This window comes from Hemitrygon akajei, unplaced genomic scaffold, assembly GCF_048418815.1.
Source record: "Hemitrygon akajei unplaced genomic scaffold, sHemAka1.3 Scf000158, whole genome shotgun sequence".
NCBI classification, from domain to species: Eukaryota; Metazoa; Chordata; class Chondrichthyes; order Myliobatiformes; family Dasyatidae; genus Hemitrygon; species Hemitrygon akajei.
In genome coordinates, this window is record NW_027332044.1 from 925,284 (window position 1) to 940,874 (window position 15,591).

General features: G+C 46.8%; 1 protein-coding gene across 1 annotated transcript in view; it reads left to right on the forward strand.

Annotated features, from left to right (window-relative positions):
* Positions 1-15,591, forward strand: part of LOC140724076 (NACHT, LRR and PYD domains-containing protein 3-like) — a 42,135-nt gene that overhangs the window by 2,405 nt on the left and 24,139 nt on the right. The window contains exons 2-3 of the mRNA XM_073038561.1: positions 1,891-1,990; positions 3,627-3,749. Coding sequence (XP_072894662.1) covers positions 1,891-1,990; positions 3,627-3,749 — 223 coding nt within the window. The remainder of the gene's footprint in view (positions 1-1,890; positions 1,991-3,626; positions 3,750-15,591) is intronic.

Consider the following 15,591-nt stretch of genomic DNA (forward strand, 5'->3'; position numbering starts at 1 on the left):
TTACTATCGATGCAATGCTCCTCAGACAGGATGAAGAGGTCAATACTCCCCAATGCCATTAGGCTTTACAATTCAACTGCCAGGACTTAAGAACTTTTTTTTAAAGCTATTATTAATGCTTTTGAGTTAGTGATTTAGCTGCATATCATATTATTACTGAGTTAAGTACTGTATGTAATTAGTTTTTGCTACAACAAGTGTATGGGACATTGGAAAAAATGTTGAATTTCCCTATGGGGATGAATAAAGTATCTATCTATCTATCTATTGAAAAACAGAGGGAACGACCAATTCACAGACGGCAGAGGCTGTGAAAAAGAGACAGACCGACACCATCTTCAAAGTGAAACAGAAAAAAACAGTGTTTCTGTGTCACCAACACAACCCTCGTCGTGATACGAACTCGCCCCTCATCGTCACACCCACACACTGACAGACCCTGCACTGCAACAAGGAAACTTCCTCGATGTGTGCACAAAAACCTCCCTGCACAAAACCCCTCATCGATTCCCTCAAACACTCCCTCTCCTACACTACTCCTTGTCCACGTCAGATAATCCCTCCACTACATCACTCCCGTCTCCGTCACCCGTCCCTTCCTTACAATCTACCCCGTCTCCGCGACACAGTCCCTACCCTGCAAACATTCTCCGTCTGGATCATCCCCAACATTCACTACGCCCCTCCCCGTCCACGTGACCCACCCCATCACTTAAACCCGAAGCCGTCTTCGTCAACCTCTCCTTCTCCTGCACTACTCCCTGACTCTGTCACACTCTCCTTACACAACACCAATTCACTTTCATTCAGCCCCCTTCCCTTACAGGCTACCACGTCTCCGTGACCCATTCCCTGCCCTGCACACGTCCCGTCTCGCTAATCGCCGATCTTCCTGGATCCTTTACCTCCTCAATCCCCGAAAATATCCCACATGCGTCGTCCCTCCAATCTCCTCCCTCTCTGTGTTCACAGGCAATTGTGGGAGTATGAGGGAGAGGTGACGTCTGGTGTCACACCACCACATCCCCACACCCTACACCCGATATCGATCTTCCCAACATTCATTTTCAGCACCGCCATCTTCTTTTACCAACCGTCTCCATCAACCCTCCGTTCACTGCACTCATTGCCGTCTCCGTTATCTCCTCCTTTCCCCATCTCCTCCTCCCGTCTCCCTGACCCGCTCCATCCGCTACACTCTCCACAGTTCCATCAACCCTCTCGATCTTCTACATTCCTCGGTTCATCTGGAGTTCTGGGGAGGAAGGGGAGAGGTGAAGTCTGGTGTTACAATACCCAACCCCACTCCTCCGGATGTCGATCTCTCGGTTCTGAACCTGTTCACTGCTCTGTGTGGACAGGCCGGTCTTGCGGTTCCACACCACTTTCTCCCAGTGATCATTATCTCAACACCACGTCCCTACTCCCTCCCCGTCAACCTCTTCCACTTCTCTGCTCTTCACTGCTCACCATCTGAACAGAAAAACAGCGCAGTCTCCGAGACAGACACACAATGAAGGACTACTAAATCGGAGGAGAGCTGGGGGTGGGCAGAGAAAACCTGCTTCTGAAACCCGGAGTGTGTGAAAGGACCGGGGGGAGGGAGCTTCAATCTGTGCCTGACCCCCGGGTCTGGGTGATGGGGCGGTGTGGGGTAAATGCCATTCATTGTTTGAATCTGTATCCGTGTGATGAACCGGAGCAGAGTGGGCTTACCTCGGAGTAAAGGGGTGGGCAATCGCAGCAGCCATTGTTTGATTAATCTGAGTGAAAAATAGAGGGCTATCAATTTGATGCGGTAAGGAGGAGAGTCTGGGGTCAGAGCAAGCCCAAAAAAAACTGTTGGTAGATTTGTTCTCAGTTTATTTATTGTTTTGTTTATAATTGCAGTGTGAAGGAGCAGAAAGCATGCCTGGCAGGAGAGTTGACTGCTTGCCGTGCGGGTTGTGGGTAGGCATGGAGACCTCCAGCGTCACTGACAACCTCACCCGTAAGAAGGTCATCCAGCTGCAACTTCTAACACTCTGCGTTACAGAGTTGGAAATGGAACTGGATGAACTCGGGATCATTCGGGAAGCTGAGGGTGTGATAGGGAGGACATATAGAGAAGTATTTACACCCAAGGTGTAGGATACAGGAAACTGGGTGACAGAAAGGTAGGTGAAAAGTGTTAAACCTCCAGAGACAGTGCTGAGACCCCTTGTTGCCAACCCGCTCAATTAAAGATAACACACTTGGATACTTCTGGATGGGAGGAGAGGTGCAAATGACCAAGCAGGGGAAAGCCTCACCGGTCAGGTCTCTGGCACTGACTATGGTTCTGTGGCTCAGAAAGGAACGGGGTGAGATGTGGTGAGCTTAATCGATAGAGTGTTCTTTTTTAGAGGAACAGAAAAGAGGTACTGTGGACGAGAAGGAGATTTCTCGATGGCATGTGGTACCCAGATTTACAACGCTGTGACCCGGATTGGGGAGAATGCCTTATGAGATTGACATGAACGCGACCTTTTCTCCTCGGAGCGACGGAGGATGAGTGGTGAAATGATAGAGGTGTGCAAGATAATGAAGGCCATTGATCGTGTGGATAGACAGAGGTTTTATCCGAGGGCTGAAATGGTGAGCACAAAAGAACATTGTTTTCTGGTGCTTGGAAATAGGTACAGAGGAGGACTCAGGATCATTGTTGTACGCAAAGAGTGGTGAGTGCGTGGAATGGGCCGCCGGCGGTGGTGGTGGAGGCGGAAATGATTGGGGCTTTAGTGATACTCCTGGATAGGTACAAGGAGCTGGTATAATAGAGGTCTATGGGTAAAACCTAGGCAGATCTAAGATAAGGACATGTTCGGCACAGCTTTGTGGGCCGAAAGGCCTGTACTGTACTGTAGGATTTCTATGTTTCCGTGTTTCTATGATCTTGGCACCAGGATATAGGAAGGAAGAGTGAGCCGGTTCTGCAAATTATGTATGTGCAGGCTTGCCCAAAATCATGAAGATCATTCAGTTTAACATGTGGCTAAAGAGTTAGGGTTGGAAAGAGGTCTTCATGTATGTGAATCACTGTACTCTCGCCCACGGAATGTGCGACCTCTATCGACGAGGCAGTTTCATTTCATTTCGTTTCTACTCGATGTGTTTAATTATAACTCTGTCACACAGAAATGCCCATGAATACAGCCAGGATCAAGCTGCTGAGCAGAATCCAAACAGTCACACACGGCACAAGGCACACAGTTATGTCACAAGTTCACGTACACCTTAGCCAAATGTACTTATACTCAGTTTTTCACAACACCTAACATTTAATCCTAGGAAATATCACTTGTATTAAGTCTGTTAGGATCACTACCCTTTTTTAAGAATGCGGAATGTCAGAATAATGGTAGAGAGAGTGATTTATTTCAGCTTTCATTTCTTTCCTCACATTCCCAGTGGGTTACAAGTTTACATACACCTCGGGTGAAGTCATTAAAACTTGTTGCTTAAACACTCCACAGATTTCATATTCGCATACTAGAGTTTAGGCAAAACGTTGAAAACATTTGCTTTGTGCATGACATGTGTAACTCTTCCAGCAATTGTTTACAGACAGATTATTTCACTTTTAATTGACTATATCACAATTCCAGTGGGTCAGAAGTTTACAAACAACAAAATAAAGCAGTCAAGACGTCAGAATCGAAATGTGGACCTCCACAAGTCTGGTTCCAAACGCCTGAAGGTTCCTCGATCATCTGAACAAACAATCGAAGGCAAGTATAAACACCATGGGACCATGCAGCTGCCATACCGCTCAGGAAGGAGACGCATTCTGTTTCCTGCAGATTAAAGTACTTCGGCGCAAAAAGTGCAAATCAATCCTAGAACAGCAAAAGACCGTGTGAAGATGCTGGAGGAAACAGGTAGACAAGTGTCTATATCCACAGTAAAACGAGTCCTATATCGACATAATCTGAAAGGATGCTCAACAAGGAAGAAGCCACCGCTCCAAAACCGCCATTAAAATCCAGACTTCTGTTTGCAAGTGCACGTGGGGACAAAGATCTTACTTTTTGGAGAAATGTTCTCTGGTATGATGAAAGAAAAATTGAATTATTTGGCCATAATGACCATCGTTATGTTTGGAGGATAAAGGGTGAGATTTGCAAGCCGAGGAACACCATCCCAAACGTGAGGCATGGGGGTGGCAGCATCATGTTGTGGGGGTGCTTTGCTACAGGAGGGACTGGTGAACTTCACAAAATATGTGGCATCACGAGGAAGGAAAATTATGTGGATATATTGAAGCAACATCTTAAGACATCAGCCAGGGAGTTAAATCTTGGTGGAAAATGGGTCTTCGAATTGGACAATGACCTCAAGCATGTCTCCAAAGTTGTGGCAAAAATGATTCAGGACAACAAAGTCAAGGTATCCGAGTGGACATCACAAAACACTGACCTCAGTCCGATAGAAAATTTGTGGGCAGAACTGAAGATTGTGTGCGAGGCAGGAGGCCTACAAACCTGACTCAGTTACATCAGCTCTGTCTGGAGGAATTGAACAAAATAACAACCTATTGTGAGAAGCCGGTGGAAGACTACCCAAAAAGTTTCACCCAAGTGAAACTATTTAAAGGCAATGCTACCAAATACTAACAAAGTGTATGTAAACATCTGGCCCACTGGGAAAGTGGTGAAAGAAATAAAAGGCGAAATAAATAATACTCTCTACTATTATTCTGACATTTCACATTCTTAAAATAAAGTAGTGATCCTAACAGACCTAAGGAAGGGAATGTTTTCTAGGATTAAATGTCAGGAATTGTAAAAAAAAACTGAGTTCAAATGTATTCGGCTATGGTGTATGTAACCTTCTGCCGTCTGCAGTCAACTGTACGTGTTATGCATAAAACAGAAAGATAGCATTCATATGCAGATATCATTAAGATATAATCACGCATTATGTACATACACACACACACACACACACACACACACACACACACACACACACACACACACACACACACACACACACACACACACACACACACACACACACACACACACACACACACACACACACACACACACACACACACACACCTTGAGCCTCCAGGCACTTCTGTCTTTTGCCGAGCGAACTCTGTCACAGGTAATTCTGGTGAGTATGAGGGAGAGTTGACGTCTGGAGTTACACCTCCCCGTTACACCGGGTATCTATCACCAGGATCTGAGCCTTTCCACAGCTTGACAGGCACAGGCTGATCGAATGGTTCCACACCACTTGCATCAGTGTCTGCAACTTCACCAGCCTTTCCCTGGCCTCCTCTCTCCTCCCCTTCCTTCCTCTAACGGCAGCACACAATCCGCTCACACACACACACACACACCATCTCCGAGAGACACACACAATTCGAGACTACTGGAAAGCCGAAAGGCTGGGTATTGGTGAGTGGGGAGACCGGAGGAGGGAGAGGGTTTCGTACTTTTTTCTGATTCTAGTAGAGTGTGCTGCGATGGTGCGGGAGGTACTTCACATGTCTGACCCCGGGAGTGTGATGGGATAATATTTGGGGGGCGTTGCTGGTTATGTGACCCTGGAAGTTTGTGATGCGACGGTGTGGGTGGAGCTTCACTCTGTGTATGACCCCGGAGTGAGTGCTGGTACAGTGTGGAGGGCGCTGCACTCTGTGTCTAATCCCGGCAGTGCGTGATGGATCTTTGCGGATAGAGCGTTACTCAGTGTATGTTTCCAGGAGTGTGTGATGGGATTGTATGGAAGGATTCTCGCTCTGTCTCTGACTCCTAGTCATGGGTCAGTGGGTTTCGGCTTTTAAACAGTCCAATCAGAGATAGTGAGCAGGAAAATGGCAACTTGCACGTTCTGCTCCAAATGCTGAATCTGACCCATTTCTCTGGCCTGTACTCTCCTCCCCTTCCGTCCTGTTTTCTCAGCACACCATTCATTCTCTATGATTCTCATGTGGGTGAGTGAGCAGCACGAGGTCCTGTTCTATATTGGTACCAATGAAATCGGCATGCATGGGAAGGTGGTTCTGCAAAGTGAGATCAGGGATTTTGCAATTAAATGAAAGAACAACAGCCCTATCCGCCCTATTGAGGCCGTCCCAGAAAACGGAAAGAATCAAAAATTTGAGCATGATGCGACTGGTGCCCTGACCTGCGTATATTTAAATGCAAGAAGCTTTAAAGAAAGGGCTGGGGAAATGAATCAACACATTGAATTATGACATTGTAGCGATTATTGAGAATTGGGTGTAGGAGGAGCAAGCAGGACAGCACGATATTTCGGGATTCCCTGTTTTTAGACATGAGAAATCTGAAGGAATTACAGGAGGAGGGGTGGCATTACAGGGCTGAGAAAATGTCACCGCAGTGCACAGTCAGAACAGACAAGAGAACTCGTCTTAGTGAGGCTTTATCGGTGGAAATGAAGAATAAGGAATGTATGACGGTGATCATGGGGCTACATTATAGACCAGACAACAGTCCGCTGGATAACGAGGAAAAAAATCTGTCGAGAGATCGCTGACTGTTGCAGGAAAAGTAAGATTGTGTTAGGAGGTGATTTCAGCTTTCCACCTGTTGACTGAGTCCCATACTGAAACAGGACCAGTGGGACAGAGTTTGTCAAACATGTTCAGGGAAGATTCCGTAATAAGTACGTAGAAGTCCCAACGAGAGAGGACAACGCTTAATCTCCTACCAGGGCATGAAACAAGTCAGGTGTCAGAGGTTTTTGCAGGGTGTTCTTTGTATCCAGTCATGATGATCATAGAGGATAGGACAATACAGCACAGTACAGGCCCTTCGGCCGACAATGTTTTGCCGGCCATTAAACCATGCCTGACATAAATGGATAATACGAGGGAAATAATTTAAGGGAACTGGAGGAAATTGTAGAGGGGATTTCCGATGTAAGGCTTTTTTTTCCCTTTCGCTTACACAGAGAATGCTCCGGGATTCGCACATGCTGCCAGAGCCGGTGTACTTGACTGAAAGATTACGGGAGTTTAGGCGACACATGAATGAAAGTGAAATAGAGGATTATACAGAGGAGTCATTTGTTATATCTTGGAATAGGTTCAGTGACGGTGGGACTGGTACAGAAAAGACGGCTTGCATCTGAACTGAAAGGAGAGTAATGTCCCAGCGGCAAGGTATGTCAGTGCTGCACGCCAGGTATGGGTGGGGGGGGGTGTAATTTTAATAACCAGGGGAATGGGAACGAGACTGCCAGATCACTGGAGAACTCACCTAGTGAGGTGTTCCCTGTCCAAAGGTTTTCGAGGAATGAATTAGTAGAGATCGCAAACTGTTGAACGAAGCAAAAGGTGATGAGAGGTGATTTTAACTTTCCAGATTTTGACTGGGAATCCCACACTGTAAAAGGACTGGGGAGAGTAGAGTTGGTCGAATGTGTTCCGGTTAGTTTAGTACATCAGAACCTGGAAGTCAGAAACGTGAGAGTGTGCAATACTTGATCTGTTTTTAGGAAACGAGAGAGATCCGATGAGAGACGTTTGCGTAGGGGACACTTTCCAGTCAGTGATCCGAATGCCATTAGACTCAAAGTAAATATGCATAAAAGATAGGTCTGGTCCGCTCATATGGGGCTGGACTACAACCAGGCGTGTTTGGTTACGGTGTAAGGTGCAGACATAAAGGGGGACGATGTGAAACCTCTTCACTCAGAGGGTGATGAGAGTGTGGGATAAGCTGCCGGAACGAGTGGTTTATGTGAGCTCGATCTCGACGTTTAAGAGATAGTTTAGAAGGGAGGGGTATGGTCGGTATGGTCCCGGTACAGGTCGATGGGAGTAGGCAGTTTAAAAAGCTCGGCCGAAGGGCCTAATTCTGTGCTGTACTTTTCTCTGACACATTAACTCTGACTCGTTGATTCCTTGGTCGCTGTTTCACAACAGACCACAGGTTGATCACACAAAGGACAGAGTAAATTTCAGAAGTTGAATTATTGGACCTAAATTCAAAACGAAAATTGGCGGATATACTCGGGTATGTTTCGAGGTGGTTACAAACTGCCCCGCCCACTGCTCCAACCGCTCCCTCTCGCCGATCTGGGAAGAGGCCAGATGATGGATTGATTTGGAACATGCGGGTTGTTTTTCTGTGAGAATCGGGGCTCAGGTATTTGTGTCAGTAGCTGTCTGGCCCTGCACATTCTTCAGAACAGGGAGCGGCCTTTCTGCTGAAACCAAATCCAGCCTGTTCGACGATTCGCTCTCATTCGACTCTGAACAAAATCACTTTAATATTGTATTTAAGCATTTCTTGAATAGATTCGAATTGCATTCCTCTGAATGAAGAAGATCTCACAGAGGTAGTCAAAATGAGGGGTGTTGATAGCATAAATGCAAGCAGTCGGTTTCCACTGAGGTTGCGTGGAGCTACAAGCAAGAGGTCATGGGTTAAGGGTTGAAGATGAAAAGGTTAAAGAGACCATGAGAGGAACCATCTTCACTAGGCGTGTGGAACGAGCTTCCAGCTACACATGTCCATGCGAGTTCGATTTCAACATGAAGAGATAGTTTGGATGGAAGGGAAACGGAGGGCTTTGGCCCGGTACAGTTCGAAGGAATGAAGCAGTTTATGTGGCTGAGCCGAAAGGCCTGGTTCTTGAACCACAGAACATTACAGCACAGAAACAGGCCTTTTGGCCCTTCTTGGCTGTGCCGAAACATGTTGTTGCCTAGCCCCACTGATCTGCACCTGGGCCATATCCCTCCAAACCCCTCTAATCCATATACCTGTCCAAGTTTTTCTTAAATGTCAAACGTGAGCCCGCATTCACCACTTCATCTGGCAGCTCATTCCACACTCCCACCACTTACTGCGTGAAGAAGCCCCCCCCCCACGTTCCCTTTAAACTTTTGCCTCTTCACCCTTAACTCATGACCTCTGTTTTATTTTTCTCCCTGGCCTCAGTGGAAAAAGCCTGGTTGCGTTCATTCTATCTACACCCATCATAATTTTATACACCTCTATCAAATCTCCCCTCTTTCTCCTACGCTCCAGGGAATAAAGTCCTAACCTATTCATCCTTTCTCTGTAACTCAGTTTCTCAAGTCCCGTCTACGTTCCTATGTCTCCTTGATCTCTGATTCAAAACAGAGGAAACGGGTTGATTAAACAAAGATCAGAAAAAGTTAGCAGAAATGTAATTTTTCACAGATTATATTCCCCAATAATATTCTAAGAACTAGTATATGTTCTGAAGTCTTTTCAAGCTGCCACTTCTTGCTACACCACACGCTGATCTTCGTAAACATGGTAACGCACAAAATTGTGGAGGAACTCAACAGGAACGGTAGCATCTTTGAAACTGATAAATAAGTCGAACTTTCGGGCCAAGACTTTCAGTGGGGAACTGAAAAGGAAGAGTGAAGACGGCAGATCATGGACTGATTTAGAAGATGCGGGTGGTTGTTCTGTGAAACTCGGAGCTCAGGGTCTGTGTGTTTTCATCCGCTGGACCCGCACATTCCTCGGAACAGGGAGCGGCCTTTCTACTGAAACCAAATCCAACCGGTTCAACAACTCACTGTCATTCAGGTGTGAAATCATTCACTTTTATAATGTATTTAACAATTTCTGCTGCAGGGAAGGCCGATAGAACCATTAATTTTTCTTAAGAACCTGGGGTCTCGAACCCGCAACGTTACCCGTTACCGTGTTGCGAGTGTTTGCTGCGAGTTTCCAGCATTTTACGTTCCCCTCGGACTCGCATCATCTGCAAGTATTCTACAAGCTTTTTTCAGGATCCCTTCAAATAGTTAGTCCGTGGCATTCCTTACTGCAACATTAACTTGGCTATGTTCCCAGTTACCGTTGTCAGTAATTTTTAAATGTTTCCTGTAACCTTGAGTGTAAGGGGGAGGGAGAGGCTGATGGAAAGGAGGAGAGTGCGGTTTGATGGAGTGAGCAGGCGGAGGAGGGGCAGGATGAGAGTGTAGAAGTTGGAGAGGGGTAAGAGGAGGGTCGGGTGAGGGAGAGGAAGGGTTGTGGACGAGGCGGGCGAGTAGGAAGGGTGACAGAGAACTGCAGTGAGCAAGAATGGTGAGTGATTGGGACGCATAGGAGAGAGGAATGAGTGAGGTGGGCGGCAAGGAGAGAGGGGTGTGTAGGGATACTCTTTGCATCTCGTAATCGCAATGCCACCAGATTCAAAGCAAATATGGAAAAGGGTATCTGCGTGGGTTCAAATTAGAATTTGGAAGGGAAAGTTTTGATGGCATCAGAAATGACACTGTAGAAAGGACAGGCCATTTTTTTGGAAAAGGCGTTCTAATAAGCGGGGACATACCAAGGTAAAATTTTGAGAGTATGAAGTATATATGTGCCTATCAGAATAAAAGGTAAGTGGTTTGAGGAAACTTTTTTTGAGAGAGAGATGTTGAGTCTCTGGTTACGCGATAAAAGGATGATTTTACCACAGTATTTTACCATACCCATACAGTACCACAGATTTTACCATACCCACCACAGTAGTTATGGGCAGCTAGGTAATGATCGGGTGTACGAAATGCAAAGTAACACTTAGAAAGAAATCAAGTGTGCTAAATGAACGCTTTGGGTGAAGGCCAGTACTAACGGATCATACAGATCAGAACAAAAGGATTGAAAGGGACAGTATTGGTCCTCTGAAGGATCAGAACAGTAAACCATACATGCAGCCAAAGGAGAATGGGGAGATGAAGAGATGGAAGAAATGGATTTCCTGCATCTGAATTTACTCGGGACAAGGATACAGAGTGTGTATATGTCGTGAGGTCCTGGATCCTATGTGGATTAGAGAGGATCATCTGTTTCAGAAAAGGTCTAAAGCTCTGTGAGAACGTTATAGGCAGGTGAGTCTGATATCAGTAGTGGGAAAGATATTGGGAGCTATTCTAAGAGAAAGGATATATGAATTATTTGATGGACATTGAGTGATTATGGATAGTCAGCATGGCGTCGTAAGTGGTTGGTCTTGCCTCTGCAATCTTATAGATACTTTTGAGCGTGCTACCACAAAAGTTGATGAAGTCAAGGCAGTGGAGATATTCTTCATCGAATTTAGAAAGTAATTGTATTGAATTGAAAGTAGACCATTACCAAGGTCTCGCATGGGTGGACTCTCAAGACGGTCCAGTCACAAGACATTCAATAAACTGGGTGAGACTTTGTCTTGGTGAGGGAAACCGGAGAGTAGCAGCATCTGGTTACCTCTCTGACTGGAGCCCTGTGACTAGTGAAAAGCTGCAGAGATCAGTGCTGGCTCGGTTGTTCTTCGTCATCGAAAGCAACAATCTACATGACACTGTAGTTATTTGGATGTTGCCGGGTCTGAGTGACCTGAGTTAAAGGACAAATTGAATAGGTTGGAAGATTGAGAGGATATTTGATCGAGGTATTCGAAATTATGAGGCAGATAGGTATGGTAAGTGCAAGCAAGCTTTCTCCACTGGGACTGCAATCAGAGGTCATGGGTGAAGGGTGAAAGATGAAAAGTTTAAGAGGAACATGAGTGGAAACTTCTTCGGTCAGACGGTTATGGAAGGAGCGGCCAGCAAAGACAGTGTATGTGCGCACGATGTCGCTGTTTAAGCAATCGTTTGGTGGGTAGGGTTATGGTGGACTGTGGCCCACACTCAGACCTGTGAGATTAGGCAGTTTAAATTCCTCGGCCGAAGCGCTGTTTCTGTGCAGTACAGTTCTATGACTCTTTGACTCCTTGATCTTCGATCCATAATGCAGACAACAGTCTGATTAAATGATGGCCCAGAATAAATATCAAAAGTTGAATTATTCACACCTAATTCCCCAATAACATTCCAAAAGTGCAGATATGCTTGAAGTCGTTTGACACTGCCCTTCCCACTGCCCCACACGCTCCCTCTCGCCGATCTTTCGTACCCACGGGACACACTCAAGATGCTGGAGGAACTCAGCAGGTCAAGTAGCATCTATGAAACTGAATAAGAATTTGATGTTTCGGGCCGAGATCCCTCTGTGGAATTGGAAAGGAAGGGGGAAGAGGCCAGATCATTGACCTGGACGATGCGGGTTGTTGTTCTGAGCTCAGGGTCTGCGTTCCTGCTCTGCTGGTCCGGGCACATTCCTCAGTACAGGGAAGGGCTCTTTTCTGAAATAAAATCTAATCAGTTTAACAATTCGCTCTCCTTCGGGTGTGAACAAGGTCACTTTATATATTGTATTTAACCATTTCAGCTACAGGGTAGAGTGTTAGAAACTTTAACGTGTTTTAAAGAACATTTCCTAGGGTCTCGAACCCGTGACGCTACCATTTACAGTTGCTGCCGTGTTTGCTGCAACTTTCCAGCATCTTGTGTTTACCTCAGACTCACATTATCTGCAGTTGGGTTAAAATAATCTCCAAAGATCTTTTAAATAAATCAGTCCATGTCTCTCCCAATCGCGTCTTCCCTTAATGTGAAGGACATCACCACGGAGCTGGAACCTGCCGCGTTCCCAGTTACAGATTCCCCGAATCCTTTCAGTGCTGTCGAGGTGAGGGTGAGGGGCAGGAGCAGAGTGAGGTGTGAACAGGATAACAGGAAGCTGAAGATGAAAGTGAGTGTAAGGGGAGACAGCAGGGAGAGAGAGGGGGGAAGGGTTAGAGAGAAAGGGAGATAGAGATGGGAGAGAGAGCTGGAGAGGAGGGGAGATAGAGGGAGAGAAATGGAGTGGGCGGTGGGTGTGTGGTCGAGTGAGAAGGGGAGAGAGGTGTGGAGATTGAAAGAAATGGGAGAGAGGGGGAGACAGAGGAAGGAGTAAGGTGCTGTGTGAGCCCAAGGGAGAGTGTGAGGGATAGGAGTAAAGATGAAGTGACATTGTGTAAGTTAGAGAGTGGAGCTGAGGATTGTGAGGTGAGAGAGGGAGTAAGGGAGTAGTGTTGAGTACGTGGGGGTGTGGTGGGATGGGTGACGGACAGGGTAGTGAGCACGAAGGGCTGAGTGATTGGGGAGGTGAGGAGAGAGGGATGAGTAAGATGGCTGACAGGCATGTGCGGTGTGGACTATGAAGTGAAGATGGAGGGTGACTGAGATGAGCGGCGAAGAAAAATAGCTGAGTGAGAATGCCGCCAATGAAAGAGGGGTGAGGAAGGGTTCGAGGTAGGACTGAAAGTGTGTGGTGCAGAAAGCAGGGTGAGTACGAGCGGGTGGCGAGCAAGCAGGGGTGAGGGTGAATGGTGGTGAGTTTGGAGGGGAGAGGGAGAGGGATATAGAAGAGACCAGAGTGAGAGAGACATGGATGAGTGAGAGAGGCACTGAGTCTGGTCAGAATTATCAGACAAACTATTCATCCATTCACAGAGGCACGGATGTTAGTCATGGTCTATCACACATCACTGAACAAATCCACAGTGAGGTTACGGTTCCCTGTCTCGCGATTCGTCATGGGGAGTTTTGCCGCCCACTGTTCCCCGTCTCCATCCCCGAGCGGGTGTTTTACCATGCACGGTTCCCAATCTCCGTAGCCCACATGGGGACTATTACCAGACACGATTCCCAGTCTCTCTATCTCGTTAAGCGCTATTATCAATCACCATATCCCAATCCGGGAGCTTTACCGTGCATGATTTACAGTCATTATATCAAACACCTTGCGTTTTGCTGTGCAGGGTTCCCGGTCTCCCTGTCAAACTATTAGTCTGCCAAGCCCCATTGAACTGCTCTCCATCCCCTACCATCCATGTACTTATCCAGGTTTCGCAAACAGATGTTGTTAGGACCACAGACAAAGTCAGGAATCGCAGGTTAACCACGGTGCGAATAATGTTCTGAGCTGCGTACATTTCAGTGCCAGAAGTATTGAAGAAAAGGCCGATAGGCTCAGGGCATGGATCAACACGTGGAATTATGACATTGTAGCCATTCGTGAGGCTTGGTTGCAGGAGAGGCAGGACTGGCTGCTCTGGGTTTCCATTGTTTTAAATGGGGGAGGGGTGGCAGGGAAATGTCCCGGTAGTGCTCAGTCAGGAAAGACTGGAGAACTCCTCTGGTGAGGCTTTATGGGCAGAACTGAGGAATAAGAAAGATACGACCACATTAATGGGGCTATATTACACAACCCAACATTCTGTGGGATTTAGTGGAGCAGATTTGCTGAGAGATTGCAGTCTGTTGTAGAAACATAACTTGTGATGGTAGGTGAATTTAACTTTTCTCATATGCACTGGGACGCCCATACTGTAAAAGGACTTGATGTAATAGATGGACCCCATACAGATTAGAGAGAAGGAGTTTTTGCTGTCTTAGGGACGATGAATCTGCAGGACCTGACAAGGTCCTCCCCTGCATGGTCTGGAGGCAAGCGCAGAAATTGCAGGGCCCGAGCAGAGATCTTAAATCATCCACAGCGACATGTGAGGGAGCGGAAGACTGGAAGATAGATAATGTTGTTCCACTGCTTCAGAAAACCTCCAAAAATAAACCAGGAAATTGGAGGCCGGGAATCCTGATGTAAGTAGTGGAAAAGTCATTGAAAGCTATTGTAAGGGACCAGATCTGTGACTATGTGGATAGACTTTGACTGATCCGGGATGGTCAGCATGGCATAACACCCTCCTGCAGACGCAAAGAAAGTCACTTCAATATCGTACTTAACCCTTTCTGCTGCAGGGAAGAGCGAGATAATCTCTAACATGATTGACCCAGGGTCCCGAACGCGCAACATTACCAGTGACAGCTGTTGTCCTGTTTGCCGCGAGTTTCCAGCACCTTATGTTTATCTCAAACTCGAACCGTCTGCAGTTGGCTTGAAAATATTCTTCAAGGATTTTTTTTTAAAATAAACCGGTCCAGGAGACCTTTCCCGGGAAAACGTCTGGCCATTTGGAATGGCCGGAAACCAATTCCACAAGTATTACCGGCGGGGTGTGAACCAACAAACATTGCTTGTGGAAAGAAACCCGCTGTTAACCGTGGGCGACGGGGTTCCTTGTAATAATAGTTGTCCAGATGGAACTGCAATAATCTCTAGTGTTAGAGTTAATCAATTCCCCTGAATCGAGAGGCGCTGAGGAAATCTTTGACCAGATTTATTACAGTTGAGTGTGAATATATATGGTCGGATGTGTTTGGATTAATTTCAGCAGAAAGGCGGCTCCCCGCACCTGAACAGGTGAGTGACGTTGGAGCTGAAACTACCTACGCCGGGCAGTCCTGTTTACACACAGGGGGCGGAAGCTCAGACCCTCCCAGAACCCGGGCTGGATCAAATTCTTAGCCTGGGACTGACTGGGTTAAACAGAGAAACTCCGCCCCACTGGTTGCGATGAAAGAAAAAGGAGGGATCTGGGCGGAAGTCCGACAGAAAGGTTAACGCAGCCTGTTTGTTTTCCTCTTTAGGGTTGCTACATTGATCACACTCCCGCCTCCTCCCGCAGTCAGACCCGTCCTGAGCCGGTGAGAGTTAGTGTGACCCGGACCGCGGCAGTCCCGCTCTACCCCAGTTCACCCGGCCCTGTCCATCGGTTCACAGCCGAATGTCCTCGGGAGCAGCAGCATAGACTCAACTTTCCGTACAGGGAGAACAAACCGGTTCCAGGATCATTGTCCGTCAC